The sequence below is a fragment of the Protopterus annectens genome, chromosome 10.part0, assembly GCF_019279795.1.
Source record: "Protopterus annectens isolate FY-2018-M chromosome 10.part0, PAN1.0, whole genome shotgun sequence".
NCBI classification, from domain to species: Eukaryota; Metazoa; Chordata; order Ceratodontiformes; family Protopteridae; genus Protopterus; species Protopterus annectens.
This window is the reverse complement of record NC_056744.1, coordinates 1,625,013,047-1,625,034,596: the sequence shown is the minus strand read 5'-3', so window position 1 is coordinate 1,625,034,596 and position 21,550 is coordinate 1,625,013,047. Positions and strand designations below refer to the sequence as shown.

Genomic DNA, 21,550 nt, shown 5'->3' with positions numbered 1-21,550 from the left:
CTCCATAAATTGGATGTTCACAGGCAATTACGCTTCTATTTAGACAGGACTCAGCAACTTCGTAAGTCAGACCAGTTGTTTGTGTCCTTCTCAGATAATAAATTGGGCCAAACCATCACAAAAGCTACAATCTCAAAATGGATCAGAGATTGCATAACTCAGACCTATTCTTCTTCAAATAAGCAACTTGCATCATCTATCAAAGCTCATTCTCCCAGAGCTATGGCTACTTCTATAGCCTTTCATTCCAAGCTCGCTATTTCGGAAATTTGTGCTGCGGCTACTTGGTCCAACCCGCACACTTTCATTTCCCACTACAAATTGGATGTGGCATCTAAAGGACGAGCTTCATTTGGTTCCACGGTACTCAGGAGTGTTTTCCAGTGAGCCACCCAGGATTCAGGTGCTAGGGACGCTGTCCCATCATTCAGAATGTAGGCGAGATAGGATCACATAACATCTTTTAGTTATGTACTCACCATAACTTCAGATGTTTGGGATCCATCTCGCCTACATTCCTGATACCCACCCTCCTTCCCCCTGCCTTGCAGATCAGAAGAGATAGAACGGTTTTGAGCTCCACTGTTTTTATCTTGTTTCATCTGACGATGTTATATAAGCAGGGTATGCATGTGTGCATGTATGCGGACAAACTAGATCTGGGGGACTGATGGTGGTGCATCCTGGGATATAGTAAAGCTCAGCCAATAAGAGACTTCGCTCTTTGGCATAAGCGTGCCGAGTCGGAGCCGAGGGATCGGCTCCGAACCCATCATTCAGAATGTAGGCGAGATGGATCCCAAACATCTGAAGTTATGGTGAGTACATAACTAAAAGTTTAATTGCCCATTGTAATTAATAGGCTTGAATTGTAAATAAAAATCCCATTTATGTAAAAAAAAGAAAGGGAAAAGTACCTTTAAGCAGTAAAGCTGCATCTCTGTTTCCTCGCAGGTAGATGTTGTAAGGAAGGAGGAGCATATGGGTGGTGCCTATGTTACTCATCGTCGACGATCCCCACTCCGATCTCCATTTGGTAACATTGAGGGGCTGTCGCCACTTGTATCTGACATAAAAGTTTCCACTCCTAAGGTAAGTCATAAGTTTGGCAACATTACTGTTTGCTACATGAATTTATTTTTTCAGTAGTGCTTTGCTTCCCTCATTGTTATTACTTCTCTACCTTTCACCAGTACTAAATATACCACACAAATGAGTGTGACTGAGGAAATTATTTATTTATTTTTTTATTTTTTTGAGCTGAGTTACAGTATCTGAATTGCTTAGACATAGTAAGGCCTTCTTAAATTTAATTCTGGTGGCTGCCAGAAAAGCAATTGCTAGAAAAAGAAAATGAAAGTCTAAACCGACTGTATTTGAAGTATTGAATATTGTAAAGGAGATAAAGGAACTGGAAATGGGACCCTTAGAAAAGGGAGTGCTCATAATACTTAGAAATAAATGGAATTTGTGGGAAAGTACAGTTGTGTAAAATATTACCATTATGGTAGATGTCCTTCTCTTTACTGTTGCACTATTTTTTACTTAAGTGATCTTCTGCCAAGGATAGCCCGGACGTCTGGGCAGTATATAAAAGCCTTTATATCTGATGTTGTCATTTTCATTCTTCCTTAACCCATGGGTTTGGATCCCGTCCTCGGATCTGACTTGGATGCATATTGCAGACTTTGGATCCAGCTCCTCAGCTCTTCCCTCTACCTATAATGCCCTATTGTGTTCTCATTACCTCAGATCTTATTTGCCTCCATCACAAACAGATGCAGGTTCCTCTCTTGAGATTTAGCAGTGATATTTCTTGAGTTAATTCAATCTTTCCTTTGGTCTTGTTTAAAATTGTTATCTTTAACTTTTAGCTATCCTCTTTCCCGGTTGTTAGCAGTTTTTTTGCTAATATCTTTTTCCCACTATTCTGACGAATAGTAAACATTCTTTAACATTGATGGTATTTTTCCTTTTTGTAAATTTTTTCTCTATTAAAAAACAACAACTTTTTTTTACTTATATTGGTTGTCCCCTACTTTGTTGCTAACCATGTTGGATAAACTGACAGGTTGTAAGAAATGCACTTCTTGTGGGCATAAAAATCTCAACTTCGTATGTCCACAAGGAGTGCGTGTACTGTCTTGGAGCTGTGCACTTAGACACTGCTTGTACCATATGATCTGAAGTAGTTTACTTCATTTGATCTTCAACCTGTGGGTACCAGATCCGCATTGGATCCAAGCCGGCAACTTCACAAGCATCTGCTCCGAGATCCAAGCTCTTCCCCTTACCCATAATACATCACCACTACCTTCCAACCCTCAGATCTTGTTTGCCATGGCTATCCAACGCATCATGATTCTTGAGCTCCAAGTTGTGAGTAGGTCTTTTTAAAGTTATTAGTGTTTTTTGTGTGTGTGCTGGCTAGTATAGTTTTCTTCTCTTCCTCCCCTTCACTGATGCGTCAAGTTTAGGGTTTGTTTCTTTGTTTTTAGGTAGTTTGTAGTAGTTAGTCTTCCCATAGGTTCATAGGTTCATACTAGGCTATCTGCCCTAGGGCATTTATAAGCCTAGCCAGAGTGTGTTTGGCTTTCGCCACCCATTTTAAATTAATTTTGCTATGCCTTTTTTTGAGGTTAGTATACTGTGCCTCTGTCTAACAGTGACACAGAAGTGATAGCCGGGGTAAACCTACGATATCCCATCCACTCATCAAGATTCCTCTTGAAGAGAGTCAATGTGGGACTCTGCCTAACCTGGACTGGGATTTTATTCCAGAGTGAAGGGAGCCTCTGGGTTATGAATCTGTCCCTCCAGCATGTCCTATTTATTTCAGTGCTGAGGTTCAAGTCTCGAGCGTAGCTCGATGGGATTTGAATTTTCTGAGGTGCAGCATGTCCATTAATTCCGGGTTGGACATGGCTTTATACGTCAGGCACAGATCGCCTCTGAGCAGGCGGTATGCCACTGAGTAGAGCTGGAGTTTCTTTAACCGGGCAGCATATGACATCTGTTTGAGCCCTTTGATCTTCTTGGTGAGGTACTTTTGGGGTCTTTCCAGTTGCTGCAGGTGTCTGGTAAGGTACATCCCAAAAGGGGCATTGTACTCAATTATGGGCCTGATGAGGGATGAGTAAAGAGGCACGGTGACCTCCCCTGATCTAGATGTGAATCCCTTCATGATTAGGTGGGCTATATAAAATGTTTTTCAAACCACTTTGGCCACGTGGTTGTCAAATGAGAGATTGCTATCAACTTGGGTCCCCAGGTCCCTAATGACTTCTTCTGTACTTAATGGATTACCACCTATGTGGTAATTTGTGGGCACTTTGTTTTTCCAAAGGGGATGACTATACACTTTTTGGCGTTTAGCTTGAGGCCATGGCTCTTGCACCAGTTGTCTGTTTCTATGAGGCCCTTTTGGAGGATGCTTGTGTCGGCTGCAGAGTTGATTATGGCGCCCAGTTTGCAGTCATCTGCGAACTTGGTCAGCCACAGTCCTTCTGTGTTGGCCTGTACCGCCGAGAAATATATACCGAACAAGAGAGGTCCCAGGACTGAGCCTTGTGGGGTGCCACTTGTAACTGGTTTGGAGTCTGACATGGCTCCAGCAATTCTAACCATGTGGGTTCTGTCCTTGAGCCATTTTGCAACCCATCTAGTGACATAGGGGTTTATATTTAAGCTGGTGAGCTTATCTATAATGCCCGAGTGGGGTATTGTATCGAAGGCTTTTGCGAGGTCCAGGTAGGCTGTGTGGACCACCTTCCCCTCGTCAATGGCCTTGGTGACTGTTTCAAAGAAATCGACCAGGTTTAAGAGGCAGGATCTGCCCTTAACAAAGCCAAACTGGGTAGGATCCAGTGTCTGTAGGTCCCCAATATCTTTATTTATGAGGTCCATGATGATCCTTTCCATAGCTTTGCAGACCAAGCTAGTCAGGCTTATGGGGCGATAGTTTCCAGGATCCGTTGAGGCACCACCTTTGTGAAGAGGGACCACTGTTGCTGTACGTCACTCTTTGGGTACATATCCTGTAGTAGTCGTATATTTGCTGTGGCTTAGTGGTAATTCATGCAGTCTATTGTGTTAATGGTCTGGGGTTCGAGACTGGCAGAGGTTTTAATTCCCAATACTATTCTAGCATGTGCAAAGGTCAGTTGTCAATCTCCTCTCTGGTCCAGCTGGTGAATCTGGGAATCTTGAGGCAATGTTACAACTGCCTCATGTACACAGACAACCCTCTCCTCCTCCCAACAAATTCCAACACATGTGAGAGATGCAACCATATAGCCAAACTGGAGGCTAAGCTCTCTCAACTCAGTACTGGCGTAACCAGTCAGGAGGAGAAGGAAACCACACTCACTACAATTCCAGTCTCACATAGACCTACCACGACAACAAACCAAACACATAAACACACAAAAATATACTCGGAGGCTCTAAATAAAAATCTGCCTAAGCAGCAGAGACCTCCAAAGCAGACACCCAAGCAACCGCTACCCCAAAACAAAACACGTGCAATACATAGCTCACAAAGCCAGTGTGCTGAACAGTCACAGCTCTTAAGGCTAAACAACACACCTGATACACTTGTAATAGGTAACTGTATCGTCAGGCACACTGACATCCCGCTCACCAGGCTGAACAAGGAGAAGGTCACGGTGAGCTGCCTGTCGGGCGCTAGGATCCGCCACATAACACAAGCACTCAGGTCACTCCAAGGCAAGTACAAATATGACTCAGTCATTGTCCATGCTGGTGTGAATGACCTGAGACGTACCTCCCTGGACTACATGAAAAGAGACATAGAGGAGTTCTCTGAGCAGGTATGACCCTGACCTTGAGTAGCATCTTACCCTCACCAAGAATGATGCCACAATATGAAGACAAGATGATCAATTTCAACAATTGGCTTAAGTGTTGGTGTCACTCAAAGGGGATCCAATGCCTGTCAGCCTGGGATGACATGCTCGACAAGCCACGATGCTTCGCTAGGGACGGCTTGCACCTGTCACCCCTGGGCTTTCGGATATTGGCAAAGGCTCTTGCTACCCCCATAGTGCCTTTTTTAGGCAAGGCTCAAAAGACAAACCCACCTCCATAGGTATCACAAGGGATAAGAAACTAAGAGTAATGCTACTCAACGCCAGAAGTCTAAATCTCAAGATGCACGTACTCGAAACTCTCCTTAGCATGGAGAACATCGATATCTGTGCAGTAACAGAAACCTGGTTCAAGGCTCCGGAGAGCACCCCAGCACTACCAGGTTATACCTCATACCATGCTTTTCGGCCCCAAAACTTGGACCGATCCACAAAAGGAGGGGGAGTATCAATATTCTTCAAAGATACCCACACCTCCAGGTTGGTGGCACAGCACGAAGCATCAGAGACTATCCATGTGCAACTAACTGTGGGTAAAACTGCCTTCCAGTTTATAGCCTGCTACAGACCACCCTCCCAAACACAGGAACCCCACTCGGCCTTCCTGAGAATACTGGAAAATATGAAGGTCTCTCCAAACACCATTATATTGGGCGACTTCAACTACCCAAACATAGACTGGGAGCATTACTCTAGCTCCAACACCCTAGCCCAAAGGTTCCTAGAATTTCTAAATTCAAATGCTATGGAGCAACTTGTTACCACTCCCAGAAGAGGGGAAAACGTACTGAACCTGATCATCACCAACATGGGGACACTATGCTCCAGACCAGAAGTGTATCCCTCACTGGTAAGATCAGACCATAAACTAATCTCACTGGATATTCACATCCCGACCCCACCCCCTGCCCAGAAAACCACAGTGAAAACTTCTCTAAAGCAAATTTCACACGCCTCAAAACCAAGGCGAAATCCTTCAAAGCCCCCGGGCCTGTGGAAAATACGGCCCAGACCGCAGAATCCTTTATAAATGCATTCTATGAACACCTTCAGGAATGCATGGATCATGCAATCCCAAATAAAACCAAGACCCAATCCTCCAAAGGCAGACGTCCTGTCTGGTGGACCCCAGCCATAAACAAACTATACAATAGAAGGAGGAAGCTACTACATGATAGAGCAAAATCCCAAAAAGGGAAGGCATCTCTGATCAGTATTAGCAAAAAACTACGGGCACTCATAAAATCGTCTAAGGCCAGCTTTGAGAGAAAAATTGCACAGGACACTAAGGATAATCACAAGGCTTTCTTTAGTTATGTTAGGAACCTGGGTGGGAATTCCCAGATATGCTCAGAATTAGCCTAAAATGACAAAAAATACACTGAGCCCACAGACATTGCCAACATCCTAGCTGACAGGTTCAGTGCAAACTTCTCCTCCCCCCTCCCCACCAAAAGGGCAAATATCTATCCCAACAGAGTGCTTGCCCCCCTGACATCTCAGATGCTCAGGTAAGAGCCGCCCTCTCCAAAGCAAAAAACACAGCATCAATGGGACGAGATGGTGTCCCGGGCTGCATCCTACATGAACTCCAAGAAGAGCTAAACCCAAACATAAAACTACTGTTCAATCTTAGCCTTACTACCTAGCTTTCCCATGCTCCCCTCAGCCTTCTGTGTGCTTGTCTGAGTGTGTGGTGAGTAGAGTGTGTCTCTTAAAAGTTTGTTTCCTGTTGTTTAGTGAGATATGGCTGATCTCCCTAAACAGGTTTTCAAAAGATGCACTGAGTATGGCCACAAATTGTCACCTGCTGACAGCCACACTCTTTGTGTGCTTTGTTTGGGTGTGGCCCATGTAGCCGCTGACTGCAGTATTTGCACAGGTTTTAACCCACGCGCCCTTAAGGATCAGAGGGCCAAATTAGTTATGAAGGGCCTGTTCCTTCTATGGAGGTGGCCACCTCCTCTTCTGCTTCGGTCACAGCTGCTGCTGTGACCACCTCTCCTTCTACACTTGTCCTTGCTTCTCCTCCCTCCCAGGCTGGGACTCATCCTCCTGCCTCTAAGCCTGTGTAAGCGGAATGTAGAAAAGGCAGAGAGAAGGAGAGAGAACACAGATCTGAGAAGAGAAAGAGGTCCCCGGACCTTCTGGCTCCGACCAGACCTCCTACCAAAATTCAGCCTAGGCACCCTGACTCCCCTCGGCTCCAATCTCCTTGATTTTATCCAGAGTTGGAGGAGCCCAGACCACCCTCTAGAGCCTCGGTTCTTCGACCCGCCAGGTCGGAGTCTGTGACTTTGTCGCGGTCCACCCGCAGTCTCTATGAAGTTGACATGGATAAAATGACGTGGAGATTTATTCGCACACAAATTCAGATGGGAGTCTTGCCAACCCCCTCTCCCTCTGGATAGGGGAACTCGCTTCCCTTCTTTACACCTATATCTCCTTCTCCGATCCGTCCCCCGGTTTTGGAGTACATGGATCCGAGAGTGCCCCTAGTCAGGGGCTCGGCGCCAGTGGTACCCGTCTCCTCGATGTCGGCAGCTGCCTGGAGTATGTCGGATCCGACTAGTTCAGATCCGAGTGGCTCTTGGAACCGGAGCCTGGGTGTCAGATCCGAAGGGGTGGAACTGTTTCCATTGGCTCCGGCCTTGTCGGGTCATGGCCCTTTCCTCGGAGTGCCGTCTACTTCGGGCCCAGCTCCGATTCCCACGTCAGATCCGGGGAGAGCGGTTCCCTTAATGGTGTCCCAGGAAGCTCACCCTCCCTTGGCATTCGACGTTGTGGAAAGGGTTCACTCCAATGGATCGAGGCCCCTGACTATATCTTCAGACTCCACCCGACTCCTTCTTTGTGTGTGAATTCCATCATTTTACCACAGGGACAGCATATGCTCAAGGAGCCCCAGGCAGTTCCCCCGGGAACAACAAGTGGTTTGCATGTTCCCTCTGGAAAGCCCCACCAGAGAGGTTCCTCGCAAATTATATGTGCAAGAGGAGGCACTTGGACTCCTTCCCGGAGTCCCTCACCAACGACACTGATTTGGATGATGGAGAAGATTCCCCCAGATCACCTCCCGAGGATGTCTCCTTTGGAGACATCATGGAATTCTTGCGCCAGTGGGGAGGTTGGTCCACCCAAAAACCTTCCTTGGAAGAATCCGTGTTTTTGGAGGCTTTCGGCATGGGCCCTTCTACTTCCTGGGTGTCCCCTCCCATGGATCCTTTAATGGATTTGGTCACCTCGTGGGTTTGGAAGGAGACGGCCACTGTGGAACCAATCCCTAAATGCTCAGACAAAATATTGAGCCCCCCTGCAGATAGACCGGCTTGGAATAAAGGGTCCCCTGTAGACACTATGGTGATAGCAGTTGCCACCAAAAAGGAACTAGACCAGGAGAGTTCCTCAGTCCATCCTCCTGACCATCAGTCTAGGATGATGGATCGCCTAGGGAAGTGGTTTATGCATCACCGACCTTTTCTATCAGGGCACTGAACTATCTGGCCCACGTTACTAGACTACAGTACGACCTGGTTAAGGAACTGGCTAAGTCTCCCCCAAAGTCCATGTCGCAGGAGGACAGGGCTACGTTCTCTTCGAGGATGGCTACCTTGACAGCAGTTTCAAACACATCTATGCGACTCCTCTCACACGCGACTGAAGGAGCAGCTAGGGCAGTTGGGTCCAGCGTGTCCATGAGGCGTAACGCCTGGCTCAGATTGTGTCAATTCACGGAACCCTTCAAGGCGTCTTTTGCAAAAGCACCGTACGACGGCTCTTCCCTCTTTGGTAAGACCGTCCGAGACACCTTGGTCCAGAGTGACAAAGATGGGAAGGCACTGTCTTCCATCGGAATCCGCTTCTTGAACCCTCAAAGATCCTTTTCCCGGAATCAGCAAGGGCAAAAGAAGATGTGGTTCCGGAAGTCTGAGTATTCCCAGAACACTCAGGGCTCTTCTTCCCCTAGAGGCAGAGGGGGACAGGATAGATGCCAGTCCAGAAGCAGACGGGGTCTGAGGAATATTTGGTCTCAAGAACCGTTCTCGGACAGGTCTGCACAGCAACCCTGAGGGGTTGCCCGACTGCTCTGCTCTGGAGGCAGTTGGGGGTCACCTGTCGTTGCACCTGGCGGCATGGGAGTCCATGTCATCAGACCGTTGGGTGCTTCAGATAATTTCCAGAGGTTATTCTGTCCCGTTTGTGGTTCCTCCTACACATTACAAACACCTCCCAGACGTACCACCCACACAAAGGGAGGCAGCAGTGCTAGAGGTTTCCAAGCTGCTAAAGAAACGAGCCATCAAACCCATCCCCCGCAGATCAGTCCGGATCGGGCATCTACTCCAGGTTCTTTTTGGGCCAAAAAAGACGGGGGACTTAAGGCCCATTCTGGACCTGTCTACTCTGAACCTGTCAGTTGCCAAAGAGAAGTTCCAGATGGTCACTTTACAGTGCATCATGCCGTACCTGCAAGAGAACGACTGGATGTGCTTGTTCAACCTCCAGGATGCTTACTATCACATAAAGATGCACACTAGCTCCAGGAGGTTTCTCCGCTTCCAGCTAGGAGCCAATCATTATCAGTTTTGAGCCCTACCCTTTGGTCTCACCACAGCCCTCAGGGTGTTCACCAAAGTGATGGCAGTGGTAGTGGCACACTATCTGGGGATTACAATCACCACAGCGAAATCTCTTCTGAATCCTATCCAGGTGATAGAACACATAGGAGCACGGATAGACACGTTACAGACAAAAGTTTTCCTGACCTTGAAGAGAGTTCGAAACTTAAGGATGCATGTCACCTTCATTTACCGAGCTCACCTTCTCTCTGCAGAGTCGGTCTTAAGGGCCCTAGGTTCTATGGCAGTGACGATAACACTCCTACCATGTGCTCGATTACATATGCAAGTACTATAGTGGAGTCTAGCGGTGCAATGGTCCTTGTTGGATCTTTTATTGTCACACCCAATACACCTCAGCAGAGTCTGCAGGTCGTCCCTTCTTTGGCGGATGCAGTCTTCAGAAATCTTGGAGGGACAACCTTTTGTTCCAACCCCTGCCCAAGCCACAGTGACCATGGATGCCTCCCAACTAGGGTGGGGGGGCATTGTTCAGGAAGGACAGTCCAAGGCATGTAGTCCCCGATCGAGACCAGTTTGCATATAAACGTTCTGGAGAACAGGGCGGTTCTTTTAGCGTTGCAGGCCATTCGTGCCTTTCTACCTCTGGGAACCATTGCAATCCAGTCAGACATGTCAGTGGTCTGGTATATCAACAAACAGGGAGGGACCAGATCTTACCCCCTTTGTCGTGAGGCCATGAGAGTTTGGGAATGGGTGATTTACATCGGTCGTTTTCTGGTAGCAATGCATATTCCGGGATGGTCCGACATTCCAGCGGACAAACTAAGCCGGACTATTCTGATGCCTTACGAATGGTCTCTGAATCCTTCAGTAGCAGAGCAGATCTTTCTAGAGTGGGGTCGGCCTTGCTGCAATCTCTTTGTATCTCCTTCCAACGCAAAGTGCAGTGAGTTCTTCACTCTGAACCCCCCGCCGGGGTAGTCCCCCAGAGATGCTTTAGTCCATGCTTGGCCTCCTGGTATTCTTTATGCTTATCCTCCTGTACTCCTTATTCCAAAGTTCCTACAGAAAGCTTGTAGACTGGGGAGCAAAGTGATCCTCATTGCCCTGTTTTGGCCTCACCAGGTATGGTTTCCCTTCCTTTGGTCTCATCTTCTAGCTCCTCCTTGGATCTTGGATCTCATTTCGCACCCCTCTAGGGTCTTTCATCCAAATCTGGACAGCCTGAAGCTCACAGCTTGGCTGCTCCAGTTCCCTTAATTGCTAGGACTCCTGGATTGTCTTCTTCGGTCAGATCTATTCTGCTGGCAGCTCATAAGTCGTCCACCAGGAAGATTTATCGCAGCAAATGGAAGCTTTTTTCCTTTTGGGCTTCTCAAAGGATTTTAGATCTTTTCACGGCTCCCATTCCAGCTATTCTTGATTTTTTGGCAAATATTTTTCAACAAGGGGCTAGCTCTTCTATGGTCAAGGTTCAACTAGCCGACATTTCTCATTTTCTCATGGGTGAGAATTCTGCTTCTTTAGCCTCTTCCAGATTGTGTAAAGCTTTTATTAAAGGTACATTTCTCTTACGTCCTCCAGTCAAAGATCCCATTCCCCTGTGGGACTTAACTATGGTACTTCAAGCATTGGTTGCTCCTCCATTTGAACCTGCAGCAAACACAGATCTTAAGTTTTTCTCTTGGAAGACAGCCTTTCTAGTAGCTATCACCTCTGCTAGGAGGATTTCAGAACTTCAGGAGTTGTCTGTCAAGTTCCATACATGATTTTCCACAAGGACAGGGTTTCTCTTCGCACCAATCCTTCTTTTCTCCCAAAAGTAGCATCGGAGGTTAATATCAATCAAACTATCAGTTTACCTGTTTTCTTTCCAAATTTTACAAACAAATTGGAATACAAGTTGCATTTTTGGATGTTCATAGACAGTTATGGTTCTATTTGCACAGTACCAAAACTTTTTGTAAATCTGACCAGTTTGTGTACTTTTCTAAACCTTTTTTGGGTAAACCTATCTCCAAGGTGACCATTGCTAGGTAGATCTCCCAATGTACCCTTCAGATCTACAAGGATAAAGGTTTGTCTCCTCCTGTCAGGTTAAAGCTCACTCGACTAGGTCCATGGCTACTTCTGCGGCCTTTTGGTCGAGAGTATCATTAGACAACATTTGTTCTGTGGCTACTTGATCCTCATCTCATACCTTTATTTCTCACTATAAATTGGATTTGATTTCTCGAAGGAGAGCATCCTTTGATTCCGCGGTGCTCTGAAATATCCTTACATGAGGGCCACCCAGGTATTTAGAAGTAGCTGGGGACTTTGTCCCACAGGTTGAAGATCAAATGAAGTAAACTAATTTAGATAAAGAAGTTATGTATTCACCATAACGTTCCATCTGAGTAGTTCTACTTCATTTGTCTTCAACCATCCCTCCCTCCTTCCCCCTGGCCTTACCATATGGACAGCATTCATAGCTGGTTTTAGGTGTGTAAGGTGTTTTTGGGATCGGGTTGTTCAGTGTAGGGTGCAGCAAACTTGATCTTAGGGATGGAAGGTAGTGATGGTGTATTATGGTTAAGGGGAGGAGCTTGCAGCTCAGAGCAGATGCTTGTGAAGTTGCCGGCTCGGATCTGATACAGATCCGGTACACACAGGTTGAAGACAAATGAAGTAGAACTACTCAGATGGAGCGTCATGGTGAGTACATAACTTCTTATCTGAAGTAGTTAACTTCATTTGTGCAGCAACCTGTGGGTATCGGATCCGACTTCGGATCCGAGCCGGCAGTTTTCAACAGCTTAGATCCGAGCTCCTAGCTCCTCCCTCTACCCATAAACCCCTGCCAACCCTGACTGACCTCAGATCTAGTTTGCCACGCTTGTTGTCAGCAGCTGGATTCTCGAGCTCCGTCGTTAGCGAATTTCTGTGAGAAAAAAAAATAGAAAAATGTTTTACTTTTTTCTATACTTTTGGTGTGAGTACCGTGTGTTAGGCCCGTACCTGTTTCCCTTAGCTTAAATCTTCTTTAGTTTATATATATTTTTCCCTCCCTCTACCTCGCTGGTTCGTTAGGGTCTGTGTGTGTGTGTTGGGGCCTAGCGTGTGTGTTTCTTTAGTTTTAAAAATGTCTGAGGCCCCAAAACCTATCTTCTCGAAGTGCACCGAATGTGGCAATAAGCTTTCACCGGCTGATGGCTACACTTGGTGTGTTCTGTGCCTTGGGGTTGGACACCTTTCCTCTGGGGGTGTATCATCTGCGCGGCGTTCAACCCCAGGGCAATCAAGGACCGGAGATCCAAGCTGATCCTGGCGGGTCTCCTGCCCCCAGATTCGGCTTCGGTCTCCGGTCCTACCGTGGCTACCTCCGCGGCTTTGGCGGCGGCCACTTCTGCCTCTCTCCCCCCGGCCAGGACTCAACCTCCCACTGTAGGCCCAGAGGAGAGGGAGGCCAGGAAAGACAAGAGGAGGGAGAAGCACCACAAGCGGAGGGCCGAGGCCTCCACTTCGGCTCCCCTGGCTAAGCGGTCTTCTCCCTCCAGGGCTTCCCGATCTCCTCCTTCTCGGATCCGGTCCCCTTGTTTATCACCGGGTCCTGAGGAGGAGGAGACCCTATCTCCTTCAAGGTCATCGAGGTGGCACTCCCGTCCCGCCTCGGTGGCCTCTTCGAGATCTACGCGTAGCCTTTCCGACGCAGACTTGGACCGGATGATGCGAAGATTCCTCCAGGCCCAACTGCAGATAGGAGTGCTTCTGCCCCGCCCCCCCCCCCCTCCGGGGGGGAGCTCGACCCCTTTCTTTGCCCCGATAGCTCCTTCTCCGTCCCGCTTCCTGGGTTCGGAGCCTTCGGAGCCGGGCAGCCTTGGAACCGGGGGTGGATCGGCGCCGATAGTCTCGAGTACTTCGGCGCCTACTCTTCTCTCGAGCCTGTCTGGTCCATTTTTGTTGTCGGATCCGAGCTGTCGGAGCCAAGGGCTGAGCTTTGGATCCGAGGGTTTCAGTATGCCTTCGGTGCTGTCCAGGTCGGAGCATACTGGGCCGTCGGATCCGATTGCTTCGGCGCCGGCACCGATCCGCTTGTCGGATCCGAGTGAGGGCCCGCTCCCGGATCCCAGAGAGAGCGGCTCTCCCTCAGCGTTCGACGTGGTGGAGAGGGCTCTGTCGACTGCTTCCAGGCCCCCGGTCCTTGCCACAGCTCCGCCCTGCACTCCTTCTCTGTTGGGTCTGACTTCCATCATCCGGCCCCAGGGACAGCCTGCTTCAATGTCCCAGGTCGTTCCCTTGGAACAGGATGTTGCTGGTGAGGCCTCCTCGGACAGCCCCCCCCGGGGAGATCCCCCACAAGTGGAAGTGCAAGAGGAGGCACTTGGACTCCCCTGAGTCCTTAACCGAAGACACGGATTTGGAGGAGGGGGAAGGCTCCCCAAGGTCACCCCCCGAGGATGTCCCCTTTGGGGACATCATGGAAATGCTTAGGATCAGAGGGGGGTGGTCTGCCCCAAAGCCGACCTCGGACGAAGCCGTGTTCCTGGAGGCATTTGAAGCAGGCCCTTCTACCTCTTGGGTGTCCCGAACGGCCGACCCCCTGGTGGACCTGATTACCACCAGGGCGTGGAAGGAGCCGGACACTGTGGAGCCAGTCCAGAAATGACCTGACAGGATCCTCAGTCCCCCTGCTGACAGGCCCCACTGGAGCAAGGGTCCCCCCGTAGATGCCATGTTGATGGCGGTGGCCACTAAGAGGGAACTAGCTCAGGAGAGCCCCTTGGTCCACCACCCCCCCGGGCAAGGAGTCCCGAGCGATGGACCGCATAGGGAAGCAGGTGTTTAGTTCAGAGTCCTCCTCGGTGAGGTCTCTGAACTACATGGCACACGTTATTCGGCTGCAGCGGGATCTTATTAAAGAATACGCTGCATCGCCCCCCGGAGTCCATGTCGGCGGAGGACAAACAGTTGTACTCCACCCGTATGGCCACTCTTAGGTCCATTTCCAATACCTCTATGCGGCTACTATCCCATGCCACGGAAGGAGCTGCTAGAGCCAGCGGAGCAGGTCTCGTCATGAGGCGTCAGGCCTGGCTCCGGCATTGTGATTTCGCGGAAACCTTCAAGGCGTCTTTCGCAAATGCCCCTATTGATGGTTCTGCCCTATTTGAGAAGACCGTTCGCGACACCTTGGTACAGAGCGAAAAGGACGGGAAGACGTCTGCCATCGGAGTCCGCTTCTCTGCTCCCCAGAGGTCCTTCTCCAAGAACCAAAAGGGACAGAAGAAGATGTAGTTCTGGAAGTCGCAACAATCCCAGTCCGCTCCGGACCCCCAGTCCTTCCGCGGCAGAGGAGGATAGGGAGGACGCCGCCCTAGAGGCAGAGGGGGCCTGAAGAACTTTGGGTCCAGAGAACCTTTCTCTGATCGGCCCACACAACAGCCAATCCTCGATCTCTCCCTTTTGAACCTTTCAGTAACCAAGGAAAAGTTCCAGATGGTCACTCTTCAATCTATTCTCCCCCTATTACGGGAGAACGATTGGATGTGCTTGATAGACCTCAAGGATGCTTACTACCATATTCTAATGGACAGTCGATCCAGGAAGTTTCTCCGCTTCCGGGTAGGGGCCAGTCATTACCAATTCAGGGCTCTCCCCTTTGGTCTCACCTCAGCCCCCAGGGTGTTTACCAAAGTGTTAGCAGTGATAGCAGCCCATCTGAGGCTCCAGGGTATACAGATTTTTCCGTACCTGGACGACTGGCTCCTGACCGCCTTGACCAGGCATCTTCTCTGTACAGCCAGGGATCATTTTCTTCGCCTTACTCCCTGGCTAGGGATCACAATAAATATAGAAAAATCTGCTCTCACCCCGGCCCGAGTCATAGATTTCATCGGGGCCAGGTTAAACACAATCAATCTTGTAGCCTTCTTAACCCCAGAGAGACTTCGAACCCTGAGGTTTCATGTGCGGGCCATCCTTCTATCTTCATCTCCTCCGGCGGAGTTGGTCCTGAGGGCTCTAGGCTCGATGGCAGCGGCAATCAACTTGTTACCTATGGCACATCTCAACAAGAGGGTCTTACAGTGGACCCCCCAAGTCCAGTGGTCTTTTCTTCAGTACCCTCTGAGTCAACCCATTTCCCTCAACAGGGCTTGCAAGAGGGCTCTCGTGTGGTGGCTGCAATCTCCGGATTTCCACACGGGACGCCCCTTCTCTATGGCCCCTCCCTTGGCCACGGTGACCACGGACGCCTCTCGCCTCGGGTGGGGGGGGCACACTTTGGGCAGTATTGTCCAAGGCACGTGGAACGATACGGAGACCTCTTTGCATATCAATGTCCTAGAGATGAGGGCAGTGCTGTTAGCGTTGCAAGCACTTCAGGACCTTCTTCCTGTAGGGACGATTGCGATCCAGATGGACAACATGTCGGTTGTCTGGTACATCAACAAGCAAGGGGGAACCAGGTCTTACCAGCTCTGTCGAGAGGCCATGAGAGTGTGGGAATGGGCGATCTCCACCAACTGTTTTCTCATTGCAACGCACATTCCGGGACGGTCCAACATCCTGGCGGACAAACTCAGTCGCAACATCCTTTCCCCTTACGAGTGGTCTCTCAATCCTCACGTAGCGAATCAGATTTTTGCCAAATGGGGACAGCCCTGTTGCGATCTTTTCGCCTCTCCCTCAAACACCCAATGCAATAGCTATTTCGCTTTAATTCCCCAAGTCGGGGAATCCCCGAGAGATGCTCTGGTGCATGTTTGGCCTCACAGTCTGCTTTATGCTTATCCACCTCTCCCCCGATGCTAAAGTCTCTACAGAAAGCCAGTCAGTTGGGGAGCAGGATTATCCTCATTGCCCCATTCTGGCCTCGTCAAACCTGGTTTCCTTACCTTTGGTCTCATCTGGTGAATCCTCCTTGGATTCTAGATCCCCTCTCGGATCTGATCTCCCGACCCCGAACCTGGACAGCCTTAAGCTCACAGCTTGGCTGCTCCAGTTTCACTCCTAGCCAGGACTCCCGGCATCTCTTCCCCAGTCAAAGCTATTCTAGTTGCAGCCCATAAGCCTTCTACTAGGAAGGTTTACAGTAGCAAATGGAGACGTTTCTCTATCTGGTCAGAACGTCAAAACTTGGATCCCTTCACAGCTCCTTTACCTGTGGTGCTAGACTTCTTATCAGGATTATTTCACCAGGGAGCTAGCTGTTCCACTGTCAAGGTTCAACTAGCAGCTATCTCTCACTACCATGTCGGACATGATCTGCATCCCTTGATCACTTCAAAGCTGTGCAAGACCTTCCTGCTCAGACCTCTGGTAAAGGAAGTGGTACCTCCATGGGATTTTCGTTAGTGCTTCAGTGGAACTCAAGTATTTGTCTTGGAAGACGGCCTTTCTCATCGCCATTATCTCTGCCAGAAGAGTTTATGAAATTCAGGCCGTTTGTGTCAAAACCCCATATCTAACCTTCCACAAGGATAGAGTCTACCTCAGGACCAATCCCTCCTTTCTCCCTAAGGTTGCTTCTGATTCTAATATCAACCAGTCCATTAATCTGCCAGTCTTCTTTCCCAACTATCACAACAAAGGAGAATACAAATTACACTCGTTGGATGTGCATAGACAACTTCGATTCTATATTCACAGGACATCTGGTCATAGGCAATCCGACCAGTTGTTCGTCTCCTTTGCCGAAAAGAATTTGGGTAAATCGGTATCCAAAGTTACGTTGTCTTGATGGATCTCGCAATGTATTCTTTTGGCTTATGAAAGTTGTGGTAGGCCCACACCTCAGGGAGTCCGTGCCCACTCTACCCGATCTATGTCTACCTCTGCTGCTTTTAGATCCAGGGTTCCTTTAGATGATATTTGTTCGGCCGCCACTTGGGCCTCATCTCATACCTTTATCAACCATTATAAGCTGGATATTATCTCCAGAGGGAGAGCATCCTTTGGCTCTGCAGTGCTTCGGAACATCCTTCCATGATGGTCGCCCAAGATTCAGGTAGCTGGGGACTCTGTCCCACAGGTTGCTGCACAAATGAAGTTAACTACTTCAGATTAAGAAGTTATGTACTCACCATAACGTTCCATCTTTGTAGATAAACTTCATTTGTCAGCAACCATCCCCCCTCCTTCCCCCTGACCTTCCATCATTCACTTTTGCTGTCTTCAGAGATGACATTTGAAATTGGTAAATCTGTAGCAGTTGCTGCTTGGGGGCAAACTTGATCTGAGGTCAGTCAGGGTTGGCAGGGGTTTATGGGTAGAGGTAGGAGCTAGGAGCTCGGATCTAAGCTGTTGAAAACTGCCGGCTCGGATCTGAAGTCGGATCCGATACTCACAGGTTGCTGACAAATGAAGTTTATCTACTCAGATGGAACGTTATGGTGAGTACATAACTTCTTATTTCTTCATTCAATCCAAGAGCCTTGGCAATTAGATGAAACAAGTTGATTTTAAAGGGTCTTTTTCCTGCTACACTTTCTTCTTCTGGGACTCAACCCCCCTCCAAAACTAGTAGGTCTGCTCCACTGGAGAATAGAAAATGCTCTCCACCAAAGTCCCCCAGGTCTTCGTCAGAGCCTCCATCCAGGAGTAGAAAAACTTTGGATCCAATGCTGTCAGATCCAAAGGCCCAATTCTTGGATCCAAACCATCAGATACAAAGGCTTCGGCTCTTATAGTTATTTCAGTACACTCTACAGTACCACCCTTGGATCCTAGGTCCTTGGATCCGAAGCCTGGTACTTCTCACGGGAGCCTTACTCTGGAATATGTCATGAAGCCTGTATCACCCACCTTGTGCTCTCCATTGCTTCAAATATCAAAGAAACTTTCAAGCCACAATCCACTACATCCTCTAAGTCTTCCAGAAGTTTATTGGAAGCAGATGTGGATAGAATGATGTGAAAATTTCTCAGAGCTCAGATCAAGATGGCGGTCTTGCCAACTCTGTCCCATATTGGATCTGTGAGTCTTTCTATGACATCCAAAACTGTTATATCTCCTTCTCCGAACTATCCTGCAGTTTCGGAGTCCCAGGATTCAAAATCCTCAACAGGTCTAGTGTCAGATCTGAAGAAAATATCTTCTTCGACTCCAACTATTTCCCTGAATAGTTCCATTCCAATACCCTTGGATTGGAACGGGTGCTGGAACCAAAGTGCCGGCATAGGATCTGAGCGGCCAGAATTTATTGAGATTTTATTGGATCCGTCCCTCCCTCTGAGAGCCTCGACCCTGGACAGCTCGGGTCCAGTTCCACCCTCGAGGCACAGATCCAAGAGTGGTCAAGACCTACCTTTGCTGGGAGTTTCGGCTCAGAGAAAACTGGTTGAAGCCTCTCTGCGTCCATCGGCCTTTGAGGTTGTGGAAAGGGCCTTTTCTCTCTCCAGAGACCTGCCTTCTCATTTTTTGGATCCAGCCCCTTTTCCCTCATCAGTTCTCAGCTCTGAGTTGGTCAGACCTACTCCACAGGGACAGCCTGTACCAATAAGTGTCCAGTCGGTTCCAATAGAGGAATTTCCCCTCTCTTCTGATACCTCCCATGAATACCCCACAGAGGAGGTACATCGGAAGAGGACATGCAAAAGGCGATACATTGACTTCCCAATGGAGTCAGTCATGGAGAATACCAATTTTGATGAAGGAGAGGGGTCCCCCAGATCACCACCGGACGACATCTCCTTCCGAGACATTTTAGAGATCCTCAAGCAAAAAGGTGGCTAGTCTTCCTTAAATAATTCTGTGGAAGAATTGGTATTTTTGGAAGCTTTTGGTTCTGGCCCGTCTACGTCATGGCTAATCTCCCCTCCCTGGCAAATGAACTTATCGATTTAGTCTCCTGCTTGGCATGGAAGGGACTGGATACCATTAAACCTATCCTGAAAAGACCTGACAAGTTCTTAGCCCTGCCGAAAGACAGATCCCACTGGAGTAAAGGAGTCCCAGTTGATGCTATGGTGGTGGCGACAGCCACCAAGAAAGAGCTAGCAAAGCTCTTCTGTTCATCCACCAAACAGGGAGTCTAGGGTGCTGCACAGATTCAGAAAGCGAGTCTTTGCCTTGGCGACCTTTGCACTGAGGTCTCTTAATTACCTGGCACACTTCACGAGGCTTCAGAGAGATTTGACCAAAGGGCTTTCAAATTCTCTGTCAGAGTCTTTGTCTGCAGAGGACTTCAAAAGATCATCCTCACAGCTGGCCACTCTTTTGTCTATCTCAAACACTTTAGGTAGGTTGACCTTTCACACAGCTAAAGCCACCTCACGAGTGGCTTGTTCAGGCATTGCCCTTAGGAGACATGCCCAGAAGTGGATATGAGACTTTGGTGAGCCTTTTAAGGTGTCCTTTATCAATGCCCCTTCAATGGCACATCCTTATTTGGGCTGTCAGTAAAAGAGACATTTACCTGCAGCAAACAAGATGGAAAGATCCTGTCTGGCATGGGAATCAAGTTCTCTACCCTTCAACAGACCTTTCCCAGGAATCGTAAAGGTGGTAAGAAAATTTGATTCCAAAAAATCTCCGGGAGCTTTCCAAGATCTGAGCAGGGACAATTCCTACAGAGGTAGAGGAGGACATTCTAATGGGAGACATTGTCCTAGAGGCAGAGGAGGCCTGCAGAACCAGGGAATCCTTAAAAGTCTGCCAGTGCATTACACTCCCAAAAAATATGTTCCCAGACACCTCTTTCTTGCCCATCTCACCTCCAACATTTGCTATCCACCTGAGGAAAAATTCTTTGGAGTCTGCTTGGGGTATAAAAATACCTATGTAAACACTTCCAGGCAAGGATCCTAAATCTTTTAGACTTTGTTGCATATTTGGGAGATATCATTGTCTCTTTGTGAATTGCTTATCCAGTCCCTCTTCCCAATCCTTTCTAAGCTTCTCTGATTGATTCTTATAATTATCATGCAGTATTTTATATGCTTTACTGATTATTCCTCTTTCAAAGACAGCTTCTGTTCTAGATTCTATTAAAAACTCTACCAGTGCTGGTCTTTCATTTAGGACCCCCCCCCTCTTTCTTTCTCTTTGCCTATACTCTGATATCAATCTTTATAGGGAAGGCAATCTCTAACCTGCTGTCCAAATAACTTTTTGGCCTCTTCCCATTCTATTACCTTTCCCTTTCTAGTTATTTGCTCCCAATACCTTGGTTCCTTTGTCAGTTTTCTCCAATAAATTCCAGCCCTCTCTTGCCTATTATCTATATCCTTAACTACAGTCATCCCTATCACAGAGTTGCTTTTTTTTCCATCCTTGTGCTAGTTTAGTGCTTAGAATACTCCCTGCTATTTTATGAATGTAATACTATGTATGATTTCTGTTGTTCTCCTTAAGAGTCTATATCCAAAATCCCAATCTCTCCGTATTTTTTAAGTTTCCCCCTGTATCATCATCATTCCTTTCCACTTTGAATTCTGGATTTTTGCGTGTGCTATGTATAAGAGCCTTAACTGTGTTGTTCTAAAATACCCCCTCAAATTGGGTAATCCTAGTCTGCCTTGTTCTGTTGGAAGAATCAGTTTATCCAACTTGACCCTTGCTGTCTTCCCTTCCCAGATAAAATCATTCAACTCATTTTAATTGCTATCCACAGCTTCTTCTCTGGTTGATAAAAATATGCCTGACCTGTGTATAAGACTAAAGGGACTAAAAACATTTTAATTGCTTGTATCTTAGTATCCATATCCATATAACAAAGCTTCCAGTTTCTCAATTTTTGTATTATCTTTTGTTTAGTCTCTTCCCACATATCCTTAGCTGTCACAACAGAGTCATTTCTAATCCGTACTCCTAAATACTTCATTTTATCATGTCGCCATAAATATGAATATTGTTGGACCAATTTGTGTTTGGTACATAATTTACTGCTATTGCCTTTGTTTTAGCTTCATTAATTTTGTATCCCAAGAAGATCCGAAACTGTTTTAAAATGTTCTACAACACTATAATGTCTCTTACTGGTTTTATCTTGTATAAAGTAATATCATCTGCAAATAGAGCCAGCGTTTTCTGACTGCCATACAAATTATATCCTTGAATTTCTGAGTCCCTTATTTTCTTTGCCAGTGGTTCCAA

The 21,550-nt window shown here is 47.8% G+C and overlaps 1 protein-coding gene across 3 annotated transcripts in view; it reads left to right on the top strand.

The window, feature by feature from the left end:
- Positions 1-21,550, top strand: part of LOC122813803 — a 1,224,970-nt gene that overhangs the window by 1,036,747 nt on the left and 166,673 nt on the right. For all 3 annotated transcript variants that reach the window (XM_044086326.1, XM_044086324.1, XM_044086325.1), the window contains one exon: positions 955-1,092. In XM_044086326.1, coding sequence (XP_043942261.1) covers positions 955-1,092 — 138 coding nt within the window. The remainder of the gene's footprint in view (positions 1-954; positions 1,093-21,550) is intronic.